This window comes from Adiantum capillus-veneris, chromosome 16 (assembly GCF_014529385.1).
Source record: "Adiantum capillus-veneris isolate H3 chromosome 16, ASM1452938v2, whole genome shotgun sequence".
NCBI lineage: Eukaryota > Viridiplantae > Streptophyta > Polypodiopsida > Polypodiales > Pteridaceae > Adiantum > Adiantum capillus-veneris.
This window is the reverse complement of record NC_140946.1, coordinates 28928589-28943562: the sequence shown is the minus strand read 5'-3', so window position 1 is coordinate 28943562 and position 14974 is coordinate 28928589. Positions and strand designations below refer to the sequence as shown.

Genomic DNA, 14974 nt, shown 5'->3' with positions numbered 1-14974 from the left:
TAATTGAAAGAGCATGGAAAGAGGAACACAATGCAAGTTTCGGAATGGAAAACTGATTACCTAATCATTAAAAAAGTCGATTACAAGTTGGAAAAGCTTTGTAGCTTGAGCATACGTTTTCAGAGCTCCCTTCTTCTTCAAAAGATAAGCCCCCTTTCACATTAGAGATATTGACCTTTAAACCTAGGACATTCTAAATGGCCAGTGGCCAGTTCACATGGACCTTTACATTGTCATGACAGAATTACAACTCAGGGAATTGACCTGTTACAATAGAATTAGGATTTACATAGAGTATCACTACGTACACTAGCTCGGCAAAATAATAGACTACAAATGTGGTGTCCGGCTACGTGTCTGACCAGGTGGATGCCCATTCGGTCAATCCTCAAACAATGATTAAAGGTAAAGCTTGAATATAGTAGGTGCATAAGTGATAAAAACATGGACACGTAGATGATTGACTTGGAGGGGGGGTTCCATGGAAAGATCTAGGCTCTAACTCCAACAAAAACAACCATAAATGATCAAAATGGTTACTTGGTCTTAGGGATAGTAAGAACCAAAGGGAAATAAAGAACTAGGACTTTAAACACACAAGATCAAAAGACCCTAGCTTTCTATATCGGCTTCTTTAAGCTCAAATCCAGAATCTTCAGTCAGTTCTAGCAGACCTATTTGTGGGCTATTTACTTGGTGAGCCACATGTCACTTTTTGGCTCTTTGAGCCCACAAGCGGCCATGTGGCATTAAAAAAAAAAAGGAAAAATGTAATGATCAGCAGCAACAACAGAAGCAGCACAATGAATAAAGGTTGCATGGAGAACGGCCATCTTGCCCTGGATTGCAATGATGCATGTGTGTCGTTCATAGAGGCTTATGTAGATCTTCCCTTCTCCACCTTGAAGAATGATGGGTTCCAGTATCAGCCCTTCTTCAAGAACGTAGCTCCTCATGGAGATGTCGTCGAATGGAGCCATCCGGACCTACCTCTTCTCTTTGTGTAGTTACTCTTCCTTGTGATTCTGTGGTTGAATTTTATTTGTGAACAATGTAGACAGAGGAATATGAGTTGATTAGATTAAAAAATAACACGGAAATAAATGGCTCGAGTGGCCAAAATGCTCAAACATGCAAAAAAACAACGAGTGCCTGCATAGAAGAGCTGAAGAGAAGCACTTTTGTATAGTGAAATGAACAAGGGTCTTTGCTATCTGGAATCGGTAAAATCCCACTTTGCTTGACAATACTCATCTTGTTTTGACTAATACTCAAGAGAAAATTTCAGAATTCTAGGAATGTTTGATCCTTTAGACTTTGGCAGGTCCGTACATATTAGCGTTGAACAAAAGCAGCACAATGAACAAAGGTTGCACGGAGAACAGTCGCCTTGCCTTGGATTGCAATTTGCAATGATGCAGGTGTGCCTTTCATAGATGCTCATGTCAATCTATCCTTCTCCACCTTGGAGAATGATGGGATCTTGTATCAACCATTCTTCGAGAACATGGCTCCTCATGGAGATGTCGTCAGATGGAGCGGTCCGGACCTACCTCTTCTCTCTGTGCAAGCAGTCTTCCCTGCAATTATGTGGTTGAATTTTATTTGTGAACAATGTAGACAAAGGAATATGAGTTGATTAGATTGGAAAATAACACAAAAACTACACCAAATAAATGGTTGGAGTGGCCAAGATGCTCAAAGATGGGAAAAAACAATGAGTGCCTATATAGAAGAGCTGAAGAGAAGCACTTTTGTATGGTGAAATGAACAAGGGTCTTTGTTGTCTAGAATCAATGAAATCCCACTTTGCATGACGATACTCATCTTGTTGTGACTAATCCTCAAGGGAAAAGTTCGGAGTTCTAGGATTGTTTGGTCCTTTAGGCTTTGCCAGGTCTGTACATCCTTTCGCTCAAGAGATATCAAGTGTTATTGCAACTTCCTGTGCAAGTCACAAGATTTTCAAACGATGAGGGCTTTGTTCTAGGGATTGGGCATAGTCACATAGTGGCAGACAGAAGCTCACTATGGCACTTTATGAAGTCATGGGTGAGTGTACAAGAGCGGTTCCTCTCTCGATGAACCCGGTACATATGAGTGAAGCATTGGGCCTTGACAAGATCATCTTGCCACCACCATGTGCAAAAGAAGAAAATGACAAATCCGGACCTCCTTTTCTAGAAGGTGCTGGAAGTCACATGGAATTAACACAACACAATTTTCACTTCACATCTGAAATGGCGAGAAATCTCAAGAACATGGCAATTGCCTCTTACCCTACATGCCATGCACCCTTTTCATCCTTGCAAGCCCTTAATGCTCATATGTGGAGGCATATGATAGAAGCTACAGATGTGGATGAGAGTAAAAAAATTAGCTTCTTCACTTGGTGAGTCAAAGGTTGTTTTTTTGCTCTTTGAGCCCACAAGCTGCCACATTACTTTTTAAAAAAAAGGAAAAACATAATGATCAATAGCGTCAATAAAAGCAACGCAATGAACAGAGGTTGCACGGAGAACTCAAAATTGGATGCGGCATCCATCATGCATCTTGGCTTGCCTTGGAGCTGGATACTTTCCCAAGGTCGCTTCGCCCTTCATCTCCTTGACTCGGCAAGAGGTTTCCTTCGCCAGGGTTCACTTTCCCTTCAACTATGAAAAGTGGCGCGATGAAAAGCATGCTCTATAAAAATGATATGCAACCTTCGTGATCTTTCCAAGCTCGTGATCCTCTAGCATGACTCCAGCTCGACAACGTTGCAAGGTCCATTATTTGTATCCAATTCCCTATGCTTATACGTTTTCTTGGCGCAACACATAAATGCTACGGGGCAAGGCACAACTTCTGTTCCTTAAAGTTTTTGAAGAGGCCAGAGTCCAACTCTCCACCATACTTTTATATGGCACTTCTACATGGTGTGCATTGTATATTTAGCATTTTCACTTTGTTTCTAACTGAAAAACAAAATGTTCAACTATTCACATTGCTTTTATGTAGCTTGATTCAGACATTATCCTCCGACTTGCACAATTGGATGACACCCATACACAATTACCAGGTTGGTAGTGCATTTCAATTTTTAGTATATTGATGCTTTCTATATATTTTGAGTTTGTCAATTCTTCCTTAAGTTTAGTTTAGCCATATGTTTTCCTCGCTAGTGCATGCTCAATCTCGGTCATTGAATCTATACATCAAATACACACGCACTTCTTTTTCACAGTTCGGCAATTCAAATTATGTATTACAGTACTCAATGCACTCTACACATGTTTACTTTACTCCTGGGTGGTTAATGTGAATCTACGTACATCTTTCTTTGATAATGCATCTTATATATTGTAGCCCAACGTTCTCCTTGTGTTTTCTTCCTCAAATAAATTTTGCACTAGGTTGTGTAATCGACATCTAGGAATCCTTTCTCCCTCCGACTGCCACAACACGTAACTCTCTCTCTCTCTCTCTCTCTCTCTCTCTCTCTCTCTCTCTCTCTCTCTCTCTCTCTCTCTCTCTATGAGAAATAAGCGAAAATTGACTACACTTAATTTGGAGAATAAATACACATATATTTCATTTTTAAAAGTTCATCAATGCTGTGAGATTGAACCATTTTATAGATAGCTATAGAGGCAATTAGTCATCATATACGCGATTCTTTTTAAAAATTCATCAAAGCGCTTTGTACTTCGTTTACTTCAATGCTAGATGCTTGATGTCAATTTTTGTATGTCATGTTAGGTTTTATAGCAACGCCCACCAAGCAAGACTAGTTGGCAATAGAGCTCAATAATTTCAGCTCAGTGCCTAGCTTTCTATAGCAACTTCTTTGAGCTCAAATCCAAAAACGTCGGCCAGTACTAACAAATCTACATGCCAAATTTGTGGGCTATTTGGCGATTGAGCTTATACTCTCTAATTTTTTAGGTTCTAATTAGCAATCTAATATGCTTCAAGTCCTACTTATGACAAGACAAGTGTGTAAGGCTTCTTTGGGTGTAATGTATGGCGGAAGTGATTGAAGGTGAACGCTCAAGATGAGTGCTAAGTGTATACTCAAGGTTCCTTTTCTTAAATGAGAGATTTCCTTTTGCTTCATGAGAGATGTGCAATAGACTAGAGAGAAAGGAGAATGACATTGAGAGAGAGAGAGAGAGACTAACACCAGATGGGGTCTCTCCTCCAAGGATCCCCCTCTCTATCACTAGAGTGGTATTTGCTTTAGATTGCACAAATGTTGATACAATGGTCCTAGATGTTGAGATGCTGATGGGATCTTGTAGTATGCGCTTGGATCTGCGAGGCTAAGGGCTAGAATGCAAAAACGCTAAGGATTCTGGCTGGGCTCTCTACAATGGCAACAAGGCTATAGGTTGATCTACTATCGTTGATGGCGGCGATTGGCTGAAAACTAAAAAATAATGACTCGGAGGGCTGAATTTGAAAATGCTAGTTGACCTGCTACGATGGGCTGAATTCTAAAAACGTCGGATGATCTGCTACAATGGCAGAAAACATTGATGTTGCAGGCTACATCTACAAATATTGATGCTGCTGAAAAATGCTAATCTGCTGAGGAAAAACGTTGAGGTTCTGGGCTAGAATCGCTCGGCAATGGTGGCTGGGAAAATGTTGGAGGTAGGTGTGGGAATGCTGACGATAGGTGCTGAAAAACGATGGTTGATGCTTGGGAAACGCTGACGATGTTGAAGTGCTGGAAACGCAAGGAAGCATAGACCCTTTTTAGTCACAAAGTAACAAAACGTATGTGTCTATGCTTTTTTTACGGTTTAGGACAACCTAAGAAGTGTTCTGGCACCCTTGTGCGCCTGTATGCAGGACGCACATGTCGAGGCACAGAGTAGTTGCATACCCTCCGAGTGCACAAGAGCACAACACATGTCTACTAGGTGTAGGCATCGGGGAGTGTTCCCATAAGAACCAAGCCTAGGTTCAAGTGCATACGATGCACCTCTCAGTAGTGGTTTCTCAACTTATTAATAAGTGACAAGGTCGTGGAGGGCCTAGTTGGGTACTGCTCACCCAGTCTGAAATTCCTATATAAGTGACCCTAGGGGGGTCACTCCAAGCAAGAAGAAGAAGAAGAAAAGTACCCCTCAGTATCTGAAATACGAGAAAAAGCACCTACATTATATGTGGATGGAATGCAAATGAAAAATGTGGCAAAGTGTCAAACCTTTCAACGAGTTCATGCCAAGAATGGGATCTAAACTTGACTTTTTTACCTAAAACTATCGACTTTGGCAAACCATAAAGGGAATACCAATGCTTGATGGATAATCATGTTAATACTTGTGCGATGACTGTGTTTTGCCAAGGAATGACATATTGACATGACCTACAATGATGAAACATCGTGTATTCCTTGAATGCAGACTTTCTACCTTTTTGAGAGCCTTGTTCATGCTTATGTTGTCATCCGTGAGTGAATTATGTGCATCATGCAATATGGCTTTTCTATGAGAAAGTAATACACAAAGACGATGACAAAAATACGAGAGATTATCACAAATGAGAGAACTCGAAAAATGCATATTGACTTTCCATGCGAACAAACGATACTTCTTGAATGGGTATCCTGGACTTCGACTCGAGAGCCAAGATATGTCCTAACAGATCGTATTTGCAATAGGGTTAGATTTACCATGAATATAATCAATAAAACCACCAAATTGCTCACAAGAATAGAATCATCAAGCTTGACGGCCACTCCAAGGTGCACTCAACATAGACTGAAGCCGCTTGAAGGCTTGATGATCCTTACAAACAATTCTCTCTATCATGCAAAAAATGCTTCTGGAACTGTAGAGAAGGAATAATAGAGAGAGGTTCCTTAACATGCAATGATTGATTCTTTTCCAGACTATGGGACTGTGTACTAAGAGAGACTATATGGGACTGCATGCTTTATCCTCTTTCATGTTCTCTTTCAAAACATGAGATTAATGACTAAGATGAAATATTATTCTCACATCAAATAACCACAAGAGGCACTTTCGACCCCAAGAGAGAGTGTTTTCTTTCCAATTAACTTGTGAATCAAAAAATTTAAATCACTTCATTCCAAAAATCATATCACATCCAGACATAGGAGAAATGAAAAACTTAAGCACGAAACCCTGTGTTTTGAATTGAGATTGTAACAGCACGGCATTCATGTGTGAGTGAGGATTGCATGCCAAGAGCAAATCTAGAAACCACAATGGGATCCATTGGAATAGCTTCTAAATGTGCTCTCTTCACAAGAGTATCACTAACCACATCATGCATACTATTAGGATCAAACAAACAATACGTTGACCATTCACATGACCATAACATTTCATGAGAGACTCATCTAGATATCTTCTATGGATGCTTTTGTGGGTTTTTTGGGTGCTTTCTTAGAACAATCTCTTTTCATGTGACCTTTAGTGTGACACTAAAAACATCTTTCTTCTTTTCCATACTGAGTTTGTTCTGCAAGACTTAACCATACTCCTATTATTCCTTAAGCAGATTTTTCACCAGGTATCAACTTAGGGATTTCTTGAGTTTTATCCGTTCCTTTATTCCCACTTTAAGGTAAAGGGTTTTGTGCTCCAAGTATAGTGGAAGGCTGAGAAGAGGAAGAATTACCGTTGTTCTTATCATTCTATCAATCTTGGGGGTACTTGACTTGTTCAACTTATGCTTCATATCTTGTGCGAGAGCGTTTCTAACGGCGTCAATGTAGTCCTTTGGGTTGAAGACTTGCACATTGTATTCGATGTACTTGTCTTAACCAAAGAGGAAAACCTCCTTGTGATCCTCCCAACTTGCGCAATTGAACACACATGTACAAAACTTTTAGAAAACGACATAACAGGAGTGCCATTTTTCTTGAGGCCTCTCCAATCTTCTTTCATCCGATCAAGGTACTGCAGTGGCATAAAACAAGCCATGAGCTTGTCTTGGAAGTCGACCCAATTGAAAGACAAAGGCTCACCATCCGCAGCACGATCAAGGTGATCGACCATCTGTGCCTCTTGCTAGGCCTAATACCAATTAATGGCATCACCCGACAAATACATGGCAACATTCAAAACTTTATTGTTATTGTTTATCTTGCTAGTCGCAAAGTAGCATTAAATTGATGCAACCAAGAATTAATCACAAAAGCATCAATCTTACCATCATACTTACTGAAAGTTAACTTCTCAATGACTTGTTGAAGGAGTCGTCTATACCTACGCTACGTGATGACTCACCGGCCTTCTTGAGTGGTTCGCTCTTCAAGGAGAATACTTGTAGAACCGTCAACTCTTTAAGCATTGATCTCACTGCGCTCCACGCTCTTGCTCCATAGCTCCCCGCTTTTGTTCGGTCACTACATGTTGAGCTTCACATGCTTGCTCACACTCTAGTTCCATAGCCACTCTCTTTTCTTCAACCGCTATACGTTGAGCTTCCCTTCGTTCTTCACGCTCCTTTTTCATGGCGGCCCCCTGACCCTCTTGTTGTAGCATCATCTCCATCATGGACTTAATCAAAGTCTCCATAGCATTTAATGTAATATGTGGCGTAGATAGGGATAGAGGAGGATCTGGAAACCTTCCTCCTGGTGTAGGGACTCCTCCCATTTCACTCTCATCACCTTCATGCAAAGTATGCATTTCGCTTCTAGTGATGACCATGCAATGAGTACTTGGGTACTTAGGGTACTTGGGTTCTTGGGATACTTGGGCACTTGGGGTTCTTAGGGTACTGCTTGCAATCAACACTTAACAAGGCTTTTCTCTTACCCAAGCTCAACTCCTTTCTATAGGTTCACCCCTTGGCAATCTTTCGCTTACACCAAGGTTTCTTTTTTCCACCTCACACCAATTGGCTTGCCGCAATACGCAAGGCCCGCTCTCAATGAGTGAAAAAGAGGAACGGCGAGGTTGAACAAGCCCTTCTTTTCTAGACTATCTCTCACTCTTCAAAACACAGATTAGAAAGATCGACACGCCCAAGTGGCCTTGGGTTACATACAATCTTAAACAAGCAAAAAAGATTTGAGGTTCTTAATGGCTTAATTGCCCTTAAGACAAAGCAATAAAACGAGAACACACCTAATGCGCGACGGACTAAGGGTGGGAGTTGCTACTAAGTCCATGGTCCAAACACAAATTCTTTGAGAAAAAATTCTTTAGGTTCTTTTCTCGAGTGATAATACCGAACATTACCAAAGAGCTTTAATACCAATGTAATGTGCAACCAAAGTGATTGATGGTGAATGCTCCACATGAGTGCTCAATGTCAACTCGAGGTTTCTTTTACTGAATGAGAGATTTTCTTTTACGTCATGAGAGATGTCCAATAGACAAGAGAAAAGAGCATGACATTGTGAGTGAAGGTTCTGTCAGAGAGAGAGAGATCATTTTTGCATTCCAACCCTTAGCTTCGCAAATCCAAGCATCTACCGCAAGATCTCGTCAACGTCTCAACATCTAGGACCATTGTATCAACACTTGTGCAATCTAAAGCAAATACCTCTTTGATTCTAGCTAAGATCTGTAATGGCAACGAGACTATGGACTGCTCGGCTATCGTCGATGGCGACAATGGACTCAAGATTGAAAAAGGATGGCCGGTTTAAGAGTTGAATTTGGAAACGTTGGCAAATGTGCTCCGATAAGCTGAATTCTAAAAACATTGATTGATCTAGTATGATGGCTGAAAACACAGATGTTGTGGGGTGCATCTACAAGTATTGATGCTACTAAAAACCCCTAATCTGCTATGGAAAAATGCTAAAAACGTTGATTGACCTAGTATAATGGCTGAAAACGCTGATGTTGTCGGGTGCATCTACAAGTATTGATATTGCTAAAAACCCCTAATCTGCTATGGAAAAATGCTAAGGTTCTAGGTTGGAATTGTTGAGTAATGGTGGCTGAAAAAATGTTGGGAGGCAAGTGTAGGATGCGCTGGCGATAGGTGCTGAAAAACAATGGCAATGCTGAGGTGTTGAAAATGTCAAATATTGCAAGTGCTTTTCCTCATATTGCAAGTTCTGAGAATACTTTTCTTCTTCTTCTTCTTGCTTGGAAGTGACCCCCTAAGGTCACTTACATAGGAATTGCAAGCTGGCTCGGACAATGCCCAAACGTACCCTGCACAACCTTGCAAAAATGATTCTAGATGTCACTTATTAATAAGTTGAGAAACCACTAATAAGAGGTGCCTTGTATGCAATTGAACCTAGACTTGGTTCTAATCGGAACACTCTCCAGTGCCTACACCTAGTAGACACGTGTTGTGCTCCTATGCAATCAGAGGGTATGTAGCTACTCTAGAGTGCCTAGATATGCATGTCATGTGTACAAGCTCACAACGGTGCTAGAACACTTCATAGGTTGTCCTAAAGCCTAGAAATAAGAGTCAACTTGTCCACATGCACATAGGGTTGGATGTGCACGTGACATTAGAAAAGATCACCAAACTTTCTTAGAGAAGAGAAAGCAAGTACAACAGCCCATTTTAGAGTAGATAAGTTCTCGAATCAATCAAAGTAAATAAAACATGGATGAACAGGTTAAACTGCTGCATTTGAGAAAAGAATGCCTTCTTACACTGTGCTTGGTGCACACCAGCCAATTGTGGCTGCATAGCGTCCATCAATATAATAGTTGCAACCTCGAAGACACATTTACTTTTCTCCTGCAATGAACTCACAACGATCCCAACAACCCACCTTGCACTACTAAGAAGTGGCATCTTGATAGAGATGTTGAAATTTCTCATCCCGAATAGAGTATCTTTGCACAATCCCCAAAAATGTGTTAACAAGCACCATACACATGGTTTGAGTAGGCGTTCCCAGATTCACAATACTATTCAAGCCATACATGCAAAGAAAGTAGCATGCAAAAAGAAGGCATCTAAGCACATACAATATGCTATGCAATTCAACATCAATATGGACAGATACCGTTGTGAGCCTATGACTAGAAAGTGTTCCTACATGATGGTACCAAGCTCTGCGGAGGCATATCAAGAATATGCACAATATCCACTAGCCATCTCCTCTAAGAGTTAATACTGTTTTCCCTACAAATTCAAAGAAATTTTTGGTGTCCATACTAGTATGCTGCATGAAAGCAAGAGTTCCTATGTCTGGTCTTCTAGATTGGTCACTAGTTGTTCCTTCCAAGACTGCATGCCATACAAAACGCTCCCCTCACTCTACATAATGACACTAACAAAAGTGACGCTATTAGGTCTTACCCCCACATGCTGTGCATAAGAAGTAATCATGGCACTCCACGAAACGGTCTCTCTCGAGCATGCACTCAAAGATGCCTTGTGCATCTCCGATGTCGCCATATTTCCCATACAAGTTTATGAGAGAGTTTGCAATTACAATATCAGCTCTCAGTTCACCACATATGACCGCATGAATATGCTTGCCAGCTAGTAGCAGCACATGACGAGCATGCCACTAATGCACTCACATAAGTTACCACCTAAATTTAAAGAAGACTCCTCCTGACAGGTATCAACTATGCTAACAAACGTAAGCTGGGTTGAAACAAAGTTCTCTTGTTGCATTTGACAAAAAAATGCTGTGCCAATTTATGTTCATCTTTGGTGCACGGATATCAACTAAAGCACTCCAAGAGACAACATTCGAATTGGTCAAGCGATCAAAAAAATTTGTGTGAATCCCTTAAGCTGCCACCCCTACCACACAGGTTAATTAAGGCAGTGCCCAACACAGCTTCAAAACTAAAATGGCATTCCCAACAAGGATTGCATGGATCCCGGTCTTCCATACGCAACCGCTCCCTCAAAAAGAATGCTGACATAACTGACTGCTGGGAACCATATCTTTCATCAGCATCTCATTGTAGAGCTTCTGTGCTATAGCATCCCAAACGCCAAACGTTACAAAAATACGCTGGCATCATTGCAGTCCACGAGAAAATGTCATACTGTGATGAGGCTATAAAAACATTCAATGCCACTCCCAATACATTTTGCAACTCTAAATGTGTATCATATCCACACAATGTGGCTAAATTGTGTGTGTCCATGCTTTCCTCCTGCACAATCAGATTTGCACATGCCGAAACAACACTTACGCAAATAACATTGTCAGGTTGCACAGAATCCTCTTGTATCCTCCTGAAGTAGAGAAGCGCCTTTTCATGATCGTCCTGCAAATCGAAAATGCAATCAATGAGTTCCAAGAAATGACATCGCATGTGGCCATGCGCTCAAAAGTACTCATCGCTTCATGCATGCTGCCACATTTTCTATACATTGTTGTGATCAAAGCATTATTCGGAGAAACGTCCAGAATCTGGAAGGAAATCATGTGGGCATGGACGATCCTATCTTCAATATGTGCACGACTATCGGTGGAAGACTTCAAGGCATTAAGGATAGCAAGCCTGCCAAAACAAAGCTGTCCTGGTGATGGAGGTCCGATCAAGGGAGAAGACACAAGGACAGGTTTCTGGAATTTCCATGGTATGGCCGACAGACTCTGCATTTACTCCAGGAGAGAATTTCAGGGAGGCTTAATTGTTACTGCTGTGAGCCACAGACAAAGGCACAGATCCTGCATGCAAAAGGAGTCTGTGCAGAGGGATCCGACCAGACAGCCATGATTGTGCAGGGGCATGACCTGACGCGGCATGCTCCTTGGGGGGTTGCACGCTCACCGGCTGGTCTTTAAAATCCCAGCCTGCCGCCTCAGCCAGCTACCTTAGAATCCTTCCAGTCGTCTACACCAGGCCCGATCCCTCAAACGTGACTAAGCTTCACATGTGGTAACACTCTCTCTCTCTCTCTCTCTCTCTCTCTCTCTCTCTCTCTCTCTCATACACACAGTGACACTCACAGACAAGACGCGCGCACACAACCTGGAAAGATTACCTCATTTAAGCTCACCGCTTTAGAGGAGGAGGCTGCAACAAGATCTGCTCCGTTTCAATGGGGTCCGATGTTAGCAGAGGATCTCGCAAAAGAGGCTTGGAGTCGTCCGCTACGACGCGGAACGGAGGCTTGGTGGCGGGGGTGGTCGCGCGCTCCCGCTTTACGATTTGCACAGGAGGCGTGCGCTCTTGAACCTCCATTCTCTCTCTCTTTCACTCAAGTCTCTCGATGCTGAGACAATCATCCTAGCGTTTCACAAACGTAGGACCTCCACACTATCTCGCACGGGGATCGACGGCTGAGGTGATTTGGGTCGTCATATGCACATTTGTAAATTCGGGGCATTTGGTAAATTCGGGTCAATCCGCACCCCATGTCTTGAACCCCCGACCTCCCCACCACGAGCCATGTGCACTAACCACTACGCCCTCATGCGTACGTTGAAATACATTGGATTCGAGTATGTCATATTGTAAATGTGGACCGATTAGTAAATTCGGAGCAACGTCAGATCTGACGATCCATGATTGACACGTCCCACGTTTTCCTCCTCCACCATGGATCCCATTTGAGCATGCCCGTGTGATATAGTGAAGAGGAACGCCCCCAGACGTTTGTGATTCCCAAAGCACTCGTCTGCTCAAATTTACAGGATCTTAAGCGGACATCCGCCACACCTTTCACAAACGGGCTACGGACGTAAAAAAATTTAACAACTTTTTTACTTGGTGAGCCCAAGGCTCTTTCACCAGTATGTGAACGCAGAAGCCACCGTGTAGCAGTAGATTTAAATTTTTTAAAAAAACATTGCTGCAATGAAAAGCTCTAAATTAGAAAAAAACTGTGCGTGAAAAGCTACCAAGTGAATAGAATTAAAAAAGCAGTCTGCGTTGCTCGATTGCTCTTAGAAGCACTTCGATTTTCTCCACAAGCAGTTTGCAGGTTTCCCAAAGCAGCTCAGAGCTTTGTCTGTAGGTTTGTCTCTAACACAATTTGAGAGAGAGAGAGAGAGAGAGAGAGAGAGAGAGAGAGAGAGAGAGAGAAGGCTATGACGATAGTACATAGGCGATGGTGGCTTTGCTCGCACATGAGCTTTAATAGAACCATCAAACGCAGACCTTACTGCCTTCTCATCAATGTCACTGTTTGCCCCATCTGCATATTGGAATCGTCCTTCTTTTGTAGTGAAGCGTCAATACCTAATTATAAGCCTACTTGCGCCTTCCCTGCGTAGCGCTCATAGCAGTTTTATGTGCAACAAGACCCAGTGGCCAGCTGAACAGTATGTCAAGCTCGTTTCTGCAGGTGCAACTAGTTATGGCCAGCATTATGCCACTCCAAGTATAGCTCATGTAGATTCAACAATCCTGTGCCCTCGGCCATCCTTCAATGTTCATGGAAATGATATGCAGCAGGTCCCCATGCATAATTCTCAAGATTCATACCAATTCTTTTCCGCGCAGTTTGCCCGTGCACCAGCAAGCCAGGCAGATCGGAAAGGAGTACCGGAGACCTTTCAAACCCTACTTATATTTTGCAGATCATCAAGCTGGAAGGTACTTCGGATGCTTGCCGACGTGATGAGCACTCTCAAAGATCATATATTTCCTGTGGTTAACCCATGGCAGAGGTCTGTTCCAGTGCTACTGAGACAAAAGATATTAGATTTCCAACGATGATCAGTTGGCCTAATTTGGAGTCGAATCAACAAAACTCGTTGCCTTTGCAGGCCCGTTCAGCACATTTTTTTGATGATGCTATGAGATTGTTGGCAATGCAGATGGCACAAGTCCCTATCCTAATTGAGCCTGAAGAAAATGTCAATGTTGTTGTCGTTGGTGTTACCATACACATGTGGTAGTGATGTGTGTGAACACACTAGGACCGTCGGGGCATTTTTTCCCTCTTTAGGAGGTTTTTTCCCCTATGCATTGTATATACGTCCATCACTCTAGGGCTATCTATCTTTCCATTGAACACTAAGTAACACACACTCTATTGTGTGCCTTGAGCTTCCTTCATCTTCTCCAAGCTGTGTGTGTTTCCCTGCAACCCTAATTCCAGCAATTGGTATCAGAGCAGATTGCGTCCTCCCGGGCTTAGTCGCCAGCTGCTCCAGCATACGCCTGCTCACTTTCTCCGATTTCAATGAGGTTTGGCGAGCATTCGTATGTCGACAAATATTTCTGAGTCGGGCTCATTTCAACCTCTGTTTCCACTACAGGCAGGTCTGCACAGGTAATTTTGTCATTTTGTGCAAAATTTCTGTGAGTGCCATTTTCTGCATAACAGGTGCCTTATAGTCTTCTACGGTTTTTGCTATATAGCACGTGTTGTTCTCGCTCCGTTTCTCCTCTTTTTGGGCAGTTTTCACATCAGGTGCAGCATTTATCATGGCTGACAACAACACAGATGTCTTCAAGATGTTTGCTGCTGAGGACAGGTTGGATGGGGACAATTACCCTATGTGGGCTTATATGATGCAACACGTTCTTGTGTCAAAGGGCGTCTGGAATATTGTGTAGGGCATTGATGTACGTCCTGGTTCTAAGGATGTAGGCGATGTTGAGAATGTTGCAGCTCTTGCTGCAAGGATTGCTGCTATTAGAGTTGTTTTGCCTACGGCAAAACAATCTTGTTGGTATGTAAAGGATGTACAAGCTCATGCATTGATTGCGTTGTCTGTGAAGCGCACCATTGTTCCTCACATTCGTTCAGCAAAATCTGCAAAACAGGCTTGGGATATTCTAGCAGGTCTTTATGCAAGCTGCAATGAGGCTAAAATTTCCTTGCTGCGTAAAGAGCTAGAGTCGAAGATTATGCATGAGGAAGATGATATGGACACTTTTCTTGCTGGTGTCAAGGATATCAATGAGCAACTTATTTCTGCAGGTGAAGTCATTTCAAACTGTTCCCTTGTGCAGACTGTTCTTGATGCCTTACCAGATTCTTACCAGACTTTTCTTGTTGGTGTCAAGGATATCAATGAGCAACTTATTTCTGCAGGTGAAGTCATTTCAAACAGTTCCCTTGTGCAGACTGTCAGATTCTTACCAGACTTTTG

General features: G+C 42.3%; 1 protein-coding gene and 1 pseudogene across 1 annotated transcript; one reads left to right on the top strand and one right to left on the bottom strand.

Annotated features, from left to right (window-relative positions):
- Positions 1-773: 773 nt before the first annotated feature.
- On the top strand, positions 774-5974 carry LOC147438775 (BAHD acyltransferase DCR-like; annotated as a pseudogene).
- A 4575-nt stretch (positions 5975-10549) lies between these two features.
- On the bottom strand, positions 10550-12179 carry LOC147438774 (uncharacterized). Its single transcript, XM_086484755.1, has 3 exons — positions 11926-12179; positions 11112-11186; positions 10550-10890 (listed from the first exon to the last, which is right to left on the bottom strand). The coding sequence occupies exons 1-3, from the start codon at positions 12108-12110 to the stop codon at positions 10872-10874; spliced, it is 279 nt and encodes a 92-aa protein (XP_086340881.1). The 5' UTR covers positions 12111-12179; the 3' UTR covers positions 10550-10871.
- Positions 12180-14974: the final 2795 nt, after the last annotated feature.